At 34.5% G+C, this 14,585-nt stretch overlaps 1 protein-coding gene across 1 annotated transcript; it reads left to right on the top strand.

Annotated features, from left to right (window-relative positions):
• Positions 1 to 281: 281 nt before the first annotated feature.
• IAQ61_005619 (uncharacterized protein) lies at positions 282 to 1,395 on the top strand. The gene is made up of 2 exons (XM_003839944.2): positions 282 to 416; positions 482 to 1,395. Exon 2 carries the CDS (start codon positions 482 to 484, stop codon positions 1,271 to 1,273), a length of 792 nt encoding a protein of 263 aa, XP_003839992.1. The 5' UTR covers positions 282 to 416; the 3' UTR covers positions 1,274 to 1,395.
• The last annotated feature ends 13,190 nt before the right edge of the window (positions 1,396 to 14,585 follow it).

The raw sequence follows: 14,585 nt of genomic DNA, 5'->3' as shown, positions 1-14,585 counted from the left end.
TAGTGAAGGTGTTCGCGCACCTACACGATCAGCTTCACGCTCAGACTGGGAATAGCTCAGACAATGAAAAACACGAGTGCAAATATGACAAGCAGTATAAGCGTGCATGATCGTACCAGTGTCTACATCAAGCTGTTGTGAAAGAATAGCACGAGTTGTTGTATTATGGCCTAACGCTCTTGATGCCTACGAGCTTACTAGCAACGCACGGACCTCTGGGTGGGGAGCTGAACCGATAGTAAATTTAGGGTCGGCTGCTGAAGTTTGTTCTTTCCCCATCTCTGCACCCTTTAGGGACTAGCTACGGCACTTTTTCAACGAAGCGACAACTCGGCTTATTGAGATAAACAACTTTACTCCATGTTAAGAAGCAATCGCATTTACTGCCTACGTTCAGCCATCTGATTTCCCAAAAGGTAGGTACGCATCCCAGGTAGTCTTTTATTACTATAGGTCTTCTCAAGATTCTTACATTCCGTAGATGCCGCCTAAAGGAAGACATGGGAGAGTCATTACTGAAGATGAGCTTGCTCAAGCGTCGAGATTTGGAGAGTTTGTTCCTGTCTACAAGGTCGATTCAACAACTATTGTCAAAACTGGCGACTCTGTCCGATCAGCTGAAGCGGCCGCCATGAAATTGGTCCGTTCGAAAACGAATATCCCGGTGCCTGAAGTCTGGAACACATATATCGATCCTATCACAGGCCATACGCGGATTGTGATGGAGTTCATTCAGGGTGACTGCCTGAAGGATGTTTGGGACAAGTATACCCCTGAAGACAAAGAGCGCGTTATCGATCAATTACGCGAAATGTTCTCAGAGCTTCGCCATCTAAAAGGCTCGTTCATAGGATCTATAGATGGAACAGCTTGCGAAGATCCAATATTTGAGGAGGATCTTGGTGCGTATGGCCCTTACAACGACGAGGCTGCCTTCAACGAGGGCATCGTCACAGCGCTCGAAAATACCTTATCGAGTGGTTGGGTAAGCACTGTCTGCGACATGGTTTGCAGCTTGAAAGACCACGAGATTGTGATGACACACGGTGACTTTTCCCCAAGGAATATCCTGGTTCAAGGCACCAAAGTAGTCGCGGTATTAGACTGGGAGATGGCTGGCTATTATCCTGAGTATTGGGAATATGTGAAAGCGTTGTACCGGCCAGCGTGGGAGGATGACTGGATCAAAAGTGGGACTGTAAACAAGGTTCTAAAGCCTTACCTCCCTGAGCTGGCTATACTCCTGCATGTCAATAGTGTGGGAGCATGGTGATTAACTCACGCCAATAGTAAGACTTCAAAGATGATAATAGAGGTCCTTAAGGTAGAGTAAATAATAGTGTTAAATATATTAGTACTATTATAGACTAGCCTTAAGGTAGAAAACAATAAGCGTTACTAATAGCATATAGTATATTAAAGGAGAGGTAAGCCCTCTACGCGTTTATATAGGTGTGTAGCGTGTGTCCTTAGTAGTAGTATTAGTCTCTACCTATCATAACGACGCAGGTAGGTAGGGCATCCAAAAGGTATCTAATATAACTTAAGGGCATATAGGAGTGCGCGTATATATAGAAAAGGATAAGATTCCTACACCTCTAGGTCTTATACAAAAGGATAAGAAGAATATACCTATTATAATATAGATAAGCTACTCTCTATATACATGTGCAAGTTAGGCTATAGTTAGGTAGTTATTAGGGTTAACTTAGTGTATAATAATAGGGAAATAAGTCTACCCTATTAGTATACTACCCTCTGCTATAATAAAGGATCGTTTGTATTATTTTAATATTAGGTTTAGTATAAGACGATATAGTACAGGATACAGATTTAGTAGTATATTAGGATAATAGGTATTAATTAAATATTAAATAAATAAATACTATTAGGACATAGGGCCCTACTAGCCCTACTAACCTAAGCATAGTCTAGAGTGGCCTAAGCTAGGTAGATTATATAATTATAGGTAGTATAAATACCTATTAGAATTAATATATATAGTATTATTTACTTAATATTTAATTAATACCTATTCTTAATATCTACTACTAAACCTCTATCCTGTACTATAATATCATACACTTAAATTAATCTACCTAACCTAATAGAATATTTACTAGCTAAGTAGTATATTAAAACATATAACTCTAATAAAGGCTAGCTTCCTATTAGCAACTCCTAGTAACTACTTACTAGTAGACCTAGTATAAGATACTGTAACGACTTAGGTAGGTAGGGCATCTAAAAGGTATCCTATACGACTTAAAGGCATATAGGAGTGCGCGTCTATATAGAAAAGGATAAGATTCCTACACCTATAGGTCTTGTACAAAAGGATAAGAAGAATATGCCTATCCTAACTATAGGTAAGCTGTTCTCTATATATATAAGTAAGTTAGGCCTTTATTAGGCCTAACTTAGTATAGAATAATAGGTAGGTAATTCTACCTTATTATTACACTACCCCCTCCTATAGAGAAAGGATAGTCCCTATCCTTAAGATTAGGTTTAGATCCCTTATTAAAGAAAAGCTCTTGCTAAATAAATCTACCTTTACCTCTGCCTTTACCTTTACTTCTTATTCCTAGGGCACAGACCCCTATCCTTAGCCTACCTATAACTAGCCCTCTACCTACTAACTTTCTTATTCCTATATCCCTAATTTTTTAATTATTTAACCTAATCTATCTAAAATCTAGTAAGTATTTAATCTATATAATTAAGTAGTTGCTAATCTAAATTAGAACCTTTAGCTATGCTAGTACTAGTACTACTAGGAGTCCTCCCTATTACTTATTACGCTCTCTATATAAGGGTAGTTAGGGCTCTAGCTAGGGGCAAGTTTAATAATTTTAATTTTAAGTTAAAGAATTCTAAAAAGTGCTAGTACTATATCTCCTAGAATAAGTATTGCAATCTAGTAAGTATCTAAGTCTAATAGGGTTCCTTTACTAATTCTAGTAGATTCCTTCTTTTATTAGCCTAGAGTACTCTGCCCTTAGGGGTGCTCTAGATAAGTACTATAGCCTAGTAGCAAACCCTACTAAAGGGGATAAGGATAAGGATACTATAGTTACTTATTAGAAGGATATTAAATAGTTTAAGGCTACTATTTAAGAAGCTACCTAAAACCTTACTAAGTGCGTTACTATTACTAATACTTAGACTAAGGGCATAGAAGCTACTAAGATCCTTATAGCTATATATTATACTGCTATATCTAATTTATATTAGCTTTAGAATAGTATTTATAAGATAGTCTTAGTAGTTAGGGGCTTAATAAGGGCTATTAATAAACTTAAAGAGGAAACAGCACTAAATTAGGAGGCAACCTTTATAGTATAGGCTAAGATAAAGGTGCTTAATAAGAAAGCGTCTAAATTAGTTCTAGCTCCCCTACCTACTCCTGCACCTATTCCTGCACCTGCTACACTAGTTATCTAGAAGCTAGCTAAGAAAGGTAGTCTAGGTGCTATCTTAGCTAATATAGAGTCTAAACTAGGTTCTAATAGAGAGATAGATATAGAATAAAGAGGTTTCCTAGGGGTAGTATCCTAGGAACCTTACAGGTTCTAGGATAGTTCTAAATAGGATATAATAATAAATAGTAACAAGAATAATAGTAATAGATAGTAGTTAATAGATAATACGTAGCTAAATAGGATATAAATTAGTTCTAATATTAGGTATAATTGTTGTAAAGTAATATTAGATCCTGTTGAATTTTGGATTACTAAGGTTAGGAATGATTTGGGAGATGGATTATTAGATTGTATCTACTACGATCGGACTCATATATATAGAGCTTTAGCTACCCTTACTAGAAGGTGAATAATTAGTAAACCTTCCTTACTAGAGCTCCTGCTTTTTGTTAGGCACTTAGTAGTAAGCTAGTAGTTAATTAGATAGTGGGTTATACAGGGGTATTAACTAGGATTAATTAGGATTAATTAGGATTAATTAGGATTAAGATGCTCTGTGATCTAGTTAATATCCCTCCTGCAACATACCCCCTAGGTGTAGGTAGATCTTTTGTTGTTATAGTTGCGCTTATAGTTAGTAGGTAGTATAGCTAATTAGAGTGTTGTATATCTAAAGGGTTAAATTAGCTTACCCTTTAGATACTAACTAGCGCGCCTTCCTTATTTAGCCTGCGCTTACGCGTGTAGATATTATCTAGATAGAGCTCTATAACTCTATCTACCTAACTATAATCTTTTACTATAGCTTAAGTTATAAGATTATATAACCCTAAAGATCTAAACTATACCTATATCTATACTAACCTATATCTTAGTTAAAGTTAAAACCTACTACTTACGCTTACTCTACCTACGCTACCCTTATTACCTCCTGCGTAGCTAAAGCTATAGTTACTAAAGCTACTACTACTAAAGAAGAGCGCGCTACTACTAAGCGTAAGGCTATTGCAGAGTATATAGCAGCTAAGCGCGTAGCTACTACTACTATAGCTAAGATTACAAAGCTAAGGAAAGGCGCTCCTACTCTAGCTCCTACTACTCTAGCTCTAACTCTAGCTCCCGCTCCTCCCTAGACCCTGCCCCCTATCCCTACTCCTGCTCCTGCTCCCTCTCTAGCTCCTAAGGAGACCCTAAGATCCTCCTATTGTAGAGAGCCTAGTATTTGTTGTGCTAAAACTTATCTAAATTATCTACGCTTAGCGCTCTTTAATAAGTCTAATAGCAAGTGCTATAACTCTTCTAGTAGGGGGACTTAGTACTAGTAGTGCTTCTCTAGGTATAGCTATATCCTAATATATATAATCTATATAAGAATTTTTCCTTTATAATACTTAGTAAGATCTATACTAATAAACTAATAGCCCTAAGCTTGCCTAACGTTCTACGCTATCCTTCCTAGCAAGGAAGTAGGCAGGTAAGAGCTAAGACCTTCTTAAGGATAAGAAGCAGAGGGTCTTAGTGCTCCTTAAGGAGAGCAAGGCTAAATAGTAGGAGCTAGTAAAAGCTACTACTACTGCTGCTAAGCTTGCGCGTAAGGCTACTACTATAGCTAAGGGCGCCTAGAGCTCCTTATTAGAAGATAAGGACTCTAGCTCCTCTAAGGTTCCCCCTATAGATCCTAGGATAGGGCAACCTAGGTAGCCCCCTATAGACTCTAAGGCACGCTTCGCGCGCGTAATAGAGCTCCTTAGGGAAGCTACCTAGTTAATAATAGAGAGGTAGGCTATAGTTAGTTATTTTTATATTATATATTAATAGATCTTATATACTACCTTACTTTAATTAATACTATATAATATATGCTCTACTATTATATAACTTTAGGTGCTCCCTAAACCTTATAAATTATTATATAGTTAGGTTTTTAGTAAGCCTATTAGCTAGCATATTACTAGTAGGTAGGTAGGTAATATAGAAAGATCCCTTTATATACTCTTACCTAAGCTACATATTTTAAATATCTATATAGCGCAGCTTAGTAGTAATCCTTTTATTATTACCTACTACTAACCTAATAGTTTATTAATTATTATAATTAATTGTCTAGGTAGTATCTAAAGTAAGGTGTATTTTAGTTAAAAAGCGTTTTAACGCTATTGCTTCTTTGCTTACTTACTTAAGCGCAAGGAGCTCTACCTTAGTAGTTAAAGTAGTAACAGTTAATTGTTAAGCTGCCTTCTAAATAATAGGTCCTCTAAAGAGCGTGATTAGGTATCTATATAATAATTGCTAAGTATTAATATTATTAGCAAATAACGCATTACTACATATTATAAGCTTATTAGGATCCCTATTCCTATATTAGATTAATTAGTATTAAGTTTAGTATAGATAGATAATTACTTAATTAACTATATTAAAGTGTTGTTTAGATAGGTTAGTAAGGTATTAGGAGAGCTAGGAGGCTACATAGGCAATATTAGGGCGCACCATAATTAAGGTGTAAAGGATTAATCTAACGCGCTCCTAATAGTCCTTGATCTCCTTTTTAGTAGCTTCTCTAGTGCTCTTTTTAATATCTTTACTTAATAGTAGTATAGCAGGGAATTTTCCTATCTCTACTAGATTAAATTTCTTTGCAATCTTGTTAATATATTTATTATAAACAAGGGTTATTGTCTATCTCTTTTTATCCTAGATTACTCTTACCCCTAGAAACTAGCTTATAGGTCCCTTTTCTTCTATAGTATATCTTTGCTTTAGAGCTTGGATAACTTTGTAAGCTTGGCTTGCGTAGTTTTAGTAATAGAGCGATAGGATATCGTCCACATAGAATATTAACAAGATACTACGATCTCTGTTAAAGAATAGGTATAGCTCCTCTTTAGAAGCAATAAGCTTATTTTCTTAGAGTGTAGTTAAGAGCTTGTTATACTATAATAATAGTAAGTCTTTTAATCTATATAGAGCTCGTTTAAGCTTAACGCATTTCCTAGGTATTTAATATCCTTTAGGTAGCTTGCAGATAACTATAGGGTGTTAATCCCTTAAGGCGTTAAGGAAAGCTCTAACAACGTTATATTAATATATCTTAAGGTTAAACTTGGCTCTAATAGCTATTACAGTCCTAAAGGTTTAAGCTACTAGGGTAGCTGCGTAGGTTAAATAAATTAAGTTAGTAAGCTATAGATCTCCTCTTACTACTATCCTTGCTTTGCACTTAATTAGGTAACTATCCTAATTAAGCTTATATGTAAACACCTATTTAAGTAGGAGTAGACGCTCTCCTTTAGTTAGCCTATTAATCTCCTCCTAGGTACTAGCTTTTAGTAGAGTATTAATTTCTTTATATGCTATATCTCTAAATTACTGTCCTATTTAGTGGTTATAGAGATCCTTCTATTATTTTAGCTCTTTTTATAGAGCGTCCTAGTGCGTATTCCTTTTAGGGTTTTTAGGAGATTTGCTCCCTATTACTACTGCGATTATAGCGTGGATTATAGTATTTAGTTTAGGATATACTAAAAGATTATGCAAGGGATTTCTAATTAGATCTATATCTAATAGATCTATTACTATATATATCCCCGCACTTATAGAGCCTCCTAGTGGTTTATTAGGGTCCTGTCCCTAAGCTTGCTTACTAACACGCGTTAGTAGTAGTCCTTTAACTCGCGGTTTTCTGCTTCTTCTAGGAGCTCTAGGTGCCGCTTGTAAGGGATCTGCAGGAGATACAGAATCTAGTCCTAAAGTAGGTAGGTAGGAGCTCTACTTACTACCCCTATAAGAGCTAGATAGGGTGCCCTTACTTATCTCCGTGCTCTTATAGAGTAACCCACTAATAGCACTCTCCCCTCTAGGTCTTTCCTAGGAGCTACCTATTGTGGCGTTAAAGTAAGTTAGATTACTACTATCTTAGGTAGTATAACCCTAATCTATAACCTGCATAGATCCTTTATCTCCTATACTAAAGTTTAGTTCTAGTGTTAGTTTAGGAGTTTAGAGCCCTATTAGCTTAGGGGACTTTGTATAGATCCTTTATGCTAAGCTAGCTATGCTTAGTACCCACGCTAGAGGTGTCTACTTAGGGGGTTGTGAATTACTAGGCTAGCTAGCCTAATTATCTACCTCCTCTAGCTCTACCCTACCCCCTAGCTCCTGCGCTAGGTTTAGTCCTCCTTGCTTACTAGACTCCTTATATTGCTCTGCCGCAATACAAAGCTAATTAAAGATATTAAGCTCTTTATATACTTCTCCTGTATTATAGATCTTATCTTTGCTAATAATATTAACTATCTTTTAAGCCTCTAACTATTAAAGCTGCTCTAGATCTTTCTCTTTATAGAAAAGATCCTTATTAAAGGTAACGTTCTGCGTTATAATAATCTAATTAAGTAAGGGGATCTATATCCTATATATATTAGATGCTCTATATCCTACTAGATATCTAATATAACCCTAAGGGTTCACCTTAAAAACCCTCTTGTAACGCCTAGCTACTTAATCTCTATTAAGGGGGTAAGCTTGATAGCCATAGGCGTATATTCCGCTCCAATTAGGGCGGAGATTAGTAGTTACCTCCCTTATCTACTCTAGTTGCCACTACCTAAAGTATCTAGTAAACTAACAATCTAGCACTTTGTTAGGTAATATTATATTGTGAGTATAGGACAGGCTTATATTATAAAGCTAAGTCGCTGCTTTAATAATTTCAGGCTAGAGCTTTATTAGTAGGTTAGTACTAATCCTTATTTTAATCAATTTTATTATAATCTCCTGCCCTACTCTTTCTGCTCCTCTATTAGGTTTATAAGTATATACAGGTGAGCTCTTAATTTTAATACTATTATTAGCTACCTAGATCTAAAAGCGAGATTTACTACACTAAGGGAGCGTTGCAACGTTGTTGTCTTGTATAATCTTAACTATACTAAGCTTATATTAGTTAAGTATTAAGCTCTTAAAATTTTTAAACACCTGCATAATTTTATTAAGGTTTTTAGCTTGCAGTAGATAGGTATAAAGCTTTCCTAAGTAGTTGCACTTTAATACTAAGATCTATTACTTGTAAGCTATACCTGTTAGTATATTAAATAGATCCTATAATACCTAGTAGTATAGACGTGGTAATCTTTCCCTTAGTCGTCTTAATATAACCTATTAGGCATGTGTAATAGCGTAGTGCTTGTATTTGCTCCTAGGAGTTCCTTTAATCCTAACGTTTATAGCTAACTTAACTAGAGCTTTAAGCGCCTTAGGTCCTAAATAGCCTAATTGTTAGTGCTAAAGCTCCTTACTGTTATGTCTTAGGTAAGTCGTCTAGGATCGCTAGGGTTATTTAGGCACTATGCTTTAGATTATTAGATAAGGAGTAGAGGGCTTGTATTCTAGGAAAGTTAAGTTAAACTTGCGCAGTAACTTAGCTAATATAACGCTCTTTTCTAATAATCTAAACTGCAAGGTGGCATCTAGCCTAAGGAACTAAACTCCTGCTTTAAGCAATTAAGCTTCTAATATAATATTCACATAAAAACCTTCTACTAACACTATATTAGTGAGCACCAAATCTTCTATTTTTAGACCTCTTGGTCTATTAAGAGTATTAGGGATTACTCTTATCCCTCTGCCTAAGATTAGAAAAGCTTAAGTTCCTGCTTTAACTGTCTTATATTTAACTAATCTAAATAAGCTTTCTTCTAGGTAGCTTATATTATTAACTAGGTGCACTGCACCCCTATTGTTAAAGATAGTGCTCTTTAATAGAGCGTGAGCTTTAAAGTCTATAGTTAAATAGATCCTGTTCATTTTCTCCGCTATTAATATAGGGTTAATTAGTGCTGCCTGGATACTGCCTAGATAGGTGATCGTGCTTACCTTACTACTATAATCTTGATTAATAGGATAGGACTTAATTAGAGCTTTTCTTAACTCTTTAAATTTTAGATTCCTATTAATCTTTTTCTTAATCTCTAATTATTAAGTAGTAGTAAGCTTATTACCTATATTAGTCTAAGCTTTAATAATATTTTTGCATTTAGGAGGTTTCTATAGGTAAGATCTACTGTATAGGTATAAAGACTCCTTCTTTAGTTAATTAGAAGGTGGAGCTCCTATTATTACAAACACTCTAGGACCCTTAGAGCTTAATCTTATGTTGTTCTCTTAAAGAAGTAATAAATAGATCTTAGCAACCTATAGGAGGTTATAAGTTAGCTCTCCTATTACTAACTTTTTAATAATCCTTTAAAACATAGTTTAACCCTAATCTAGTAAGATCCTAGTAGATAGAGCTTTAAGATAATCCTATACTATAAGCTATCCTTTAATATTAGGAACGTTATATACCTTAGCTTGCGCATATAGGATTGTCCACTCCTTCTACTAGTAATTAGCGTCTTAGCTACTTATCTTTGCCTTAGCAAGATAAGCTTTGTACTATAATCTCGCTAGTGTTGCAGCGCTTAAGTTAGTTAGCGCTAGGTTGTTGCAGAGCACTTAGATAAGTGCTTAGAGGGTTACTCTTCCTTAATTAACAAGCTCTATATAGGCTAGGGTAAGGATCCCTTAATCTACTATATTATTAACCTATATAAAGAGGTTCTAGATTGCTAATAACTTTAATGCCTAGTCTAATAAGTAGGCTTAGTACTAAGCTATTTAGAGCTTGTACTGCTTGCTTGTTATATTAGATAGCGCGATATCTGTTAGCATGTTAGGCTTAATAGGTTTATTCTTAAAGTGGTTTTCAGTATCTAGAGCCTTAGGGTCTACCTCTACCTAGATCCCTTTAGTTAGGGCATGGTATCTAAATTAAATGTACTAGGTAGGCTAGTTAGTTAATCTAGTAAGTAGGATATCCCCCTTTAGGATTTAGTTACTTATAGTAGAAGAGTAATAAGTAAGCTTTTGCTTAAGAAATAGTATAAAGAGTAAAGCTTGCTAGCTTAGTGTCTAAGTTAAATAATACGCTTAAATGGATAGGACGATCTTTAATAAGGTAAAGCGCGAACCAGGCTTATAACTGTTAAATTTTAGATTACTAAGGTTAGGAATAATTTAGGAGATAGATTATTAGATTATATCTACTACGATCGGACTTATATATATAGAGCTTTAGCTACCCTTACTAGAAGGTAAATAATTAGTAAACCTTCCTTACTAGAGCTCCTGCTTTTTATTAGGCACTTAGCAGTGAGCTGGCAGTTAATTAGATAGTGGGTCATACAGGGGTATTGACCAGGATTGATCGGGATTGATCGGGATCAAGATGCTCCGTGATCCAGTTGATATCCCTCCTGCAACAGATCCTCTTTACCTTTTTCCTAGGCTTAAATCTATTTTAGTAAGCTACGTAGGGGACCTAGCTAATTTAGATACTATTAGTAGAATACCTATAATTTATAGGGAGCACCTATAAAGTTAGAGGTAGGATACTAAATAGGATTAGGATTGTGTCTAACCTACTTAACCTTATATTTTAGCTTAGATTAATATAATTTGCTAGCTAGGATTTCTTCTACCTCCTATTCCTCTACACCTTGTATAGGGGTACTAGGGGGTTTTAGAGCCTCTTATCTAGGTAATAGGTCTTAGGGATCTTTATATAGTATATTAGGAGAAAAAATATTATAGATCTTAGAACTAAGTAGTAATTAGAGGCAATACGCGTTTCCTACTTGTTCTAATACCTTAAAGGGACCTTCTTATTATTTAGATAGTTTTTAGCTAGGTTATAAAATAGCAAGATTAGTAGTAGATAGATAAATATAGTTACTAACCTTCTAGTTAACTAGATAGTAATAGTAATTAGTAGTAGAGCGTATTTAGTCTTAAGCTCTTTCTATATTTTCTTTAGTAATCTTCTAGGCGTTGTGTATCTAAGTAGTAAGGGATAAGGCGTCCTTGTAGTTTAGTTTCTCTAGTATAGTAGATAGGGTCTTTTCTAGTTTCTAATACTAACTTTGCTTTAGTAAGGAACTAAAGAGGAGCTAATATAGAGCTATGCTAATAGATAAATATAGAAGAGTACTTTAGGCACGGTCTATTATAGGTAGTAGGTCACTCTAGTTATCTTAGTAATAGGATATAAAAGGCCTTAGTCTCTAATTAATATACTTATTTATAATCTTAGTTTATCTATTAGTTTATTTATAGTAGGTAGTAGAGAGCTTGATTTTAGTGCCTATAATCTAATAGAATTTAGACTAGAAACTAGATATAAACTAAGGGCCTTAATTAGAAATAATAGTATCTAGAGTGTGTCTAAATTAGTACACCTACTAAATAAATAAGGTAGCTATACCTTAGGCGTCTATAGTTTTATAGCAAGGGATAGTAATAGCTTGCTTTAATAGGCGATTAATAATAACTATAATCTAATTATAACCACGTTAATCCTAGGGAAAATCCTTAAAATTAATACACAGGTGTTGCATTAGTAGACTAGGGATAGGAAGGGGGTAGAGTATACTAGGGAGTTAGTGCTATCTTAGGTGCCCTCTCCTGCATAGGATATAGTTCTAAACGTAGCGTTTATAGGTAGTCTCTATACCTTTCTAGTAGTAATATTAGGCTAGAATCTAATAGGTTTTAGTAGCTAATAGGTAGGTAGTAGACACTTAATTATAAGCCTTACGAATTAGTCTAGTATATAGGACTAATCTAGCAGGCACGCAAAGTTAATCCTAGTAGAGAAGGAGTCTATTTTCTATCTAATAGTGCTTAGGCAACTCTAATCTTTCTATTAGGAATAAGGACCTATTTTCTTAAAGAAGAGATTTAATAAGTTCTAGGGATCTAAGAGTTATAGGGTTCTAAACTATTATAATTAAAGCAAGGATTAGTAAGGAATACTTAGCTAGGTAGTCTTGCGCTAAGTTAGAGTTAATTTAGGGGTGTAACCTATCTAGTAAGATTATTACTTATAAGCAATTATCCCTTTAGATAGTCTTAAGGTTAATTATATCCTATTCCCTTCTACTTAGGATATTAGCTTAGGCGTTATAAGATCTAGGAGTATACTTAATTTAGAAGTTAAAGGGACTTATAACCTCTAGCTATCTAGCTTGCCTAGCACTAAGGACTTTAGTAGATATAAAGTACTCTAGTGCTTTATAGTCTATGTATACTCTAATAAGGTGCTAAGTACTTATTAAGTTAGCACGCTATTTCTTAAAGGCGTAGATTATTATAAATAATTCTTTATTATAGATTTCCTAGTTAAGTTTAGAACTAGTAAGGGTCTAACTAAAGAAGGATACAGGGTACTATTTCCTATTAGGATGCTCCTATAAGAGGATAGCTATAATAACTCTATTAGAGGCGTCTATCTCTAGTTTTAGAGGGTATTTAGGGTAGAAGTAAGCTAAGCTTAAGATTGCTAGCAGGGCATTCCTAAGCTAGTTAAAGGCCTATTAACATTCTAAAGTCTATACAAATAGGGTAGCAGGGCTCTATAGAGCGGTTAAGGGCTTAGCTATCTTAGAGAAGTTTTCTACAAATTGCTAGTAGAATCTAGTAAATCCTAGGAAGGACTTTACTCTAGTTATTGTCTTAGGAGCAGACTAGTTTTAGAGTACTTTAACTTTGTTAGGGTCTACCTCTAAGCCTTTATTAGTTAGGATATATCTAAGGTAATAGGTATAGGTTATATAGAATTCGCTTTTCTTAATATTAGCCTATAATCTAGTAGAATAAAGACGCTTAAGGACTTTTTAAATATAGTCCTTATAAGTAGCAAGGTTTTTAGAGTAGATAAGGATATTATCTAGATAGGTAATATAGAAGTTATCTAAATAATCTATTAGTATATTATTTATATAGCGCTAATAGGTTATAGGTCTGTTATATAGCCTAAATAGTAGGACTTTGCATTTATAGGCACTATACCTAGTGTAGAAAGTAGTGTACTCCTCTAAGTTAGGGTCTATTTAGATCTTATTAAAGGCAGTATAAATATCTAGCTTAGTAAATATTTTTGCTTTAGCTAGCTAGGATAATAGATTATCTATACAGGGTATTAGATACGCGTCCTTTTGCGTTAAGCTATTAAGCTTATAGTAATCCACACAGATCCTAAGGCCTCTATTTAGCTTCTTAACACACAGGATAGGAGAGGCAAATAGGCTCTAACTAGTCTTAATAAAACCTTTCTATAGGTGCTCTTATACATATTCCTTAGTAGCCTAGAGTTCCTTAGTATTTTAATAATAGAGGGGACTATAGTAATTTAGAAGGGGTTCCTCTAGGACTATCTTGTAGTTATAAGGCTAGTAGATTAGAAGTTTATTAGCCTTAGCCTTGTTAAAGACGTCCTAATAGGAGTTATAGTTAGATAGGAGCTTCTAATCTAACAAGCTATAGTTAAGAGTATCCTATTTAGATAGGGTTTAGATCCTACGCTTAATCTTATACAGGCTAGTAGTAAAGAATTTATTAGAAGATTTTTTTATATTAAAATAGAAAGTATTAGCAGAAATAGTAGCAATTTAGAATTTTAAGGGTAAGGTAATAGTTAGCAATTAGACTAGGGTAGGTAGCGTAATAGGTTTAGTAGCAGCCCTATAAGTAGCTAGAATTTTAAGTATACCACGTATCCTATTAATTAAACTAGGACTATTTTAGTTCTAGTTCTCCTCTTAATCCTAAAGGGCGTCTCTTTGCAAGATGTTATAGGTAACTAGAGTTAACAGCACTTGCTAGTAGAGTTGTACTAGAATAGGAGGTGCAGGGTTGTAGGTTAGAGGATATTTCTCTAGCTAGATTAGTTAAGATTTATCTATATTAATTAGGATTTAGAACTATTTTAGCTAGTGTTATCTAATAATACAATCCTAAGAACCTAAGTCTACTATTACAAAGGGGCAGTTATAAACCTTTTAGCTACTAACTATTATATAAAGCTAAATATAGTAGGCAACTAGGGAGGTAATCTAATCCTAGAACCCTTTAATAGTAAGCTTATATAGTAGCTTTTAGATAGGTACCCTAAGCGTAGAAGAGATATTATAAGTAATTTTTAAATTAAGAAATAAGTAACCTTAGGCCCTAGTATCTACTAAAGCGTTTAGGCAAATACTAGATCTATTAAGGCACAGGGTTATATATGTAAGTAAATAGGAACTAATAAATAATTTAGTTAAGGAAAGGTTTAATAGGTTA

This window comes from Plenodomus lingam, assembly GCF_022343315.1.
Source record: "Plenodomus lingam strain CAN1 chromosome Unknown contig_22, whole genome shotgun sequence".
Lineage (NCBI taxonomy): Eukaryota > Fungi > Ascomycota > Dothideomycetes > Pleosporales > Leptosphaeriaceae > Plenodomus > Plenodomus lingam.
Note: the sequence above shows the minus strand (reverse complement) of the source record. Positions and strands in the feature narration are given on the sequence as shown.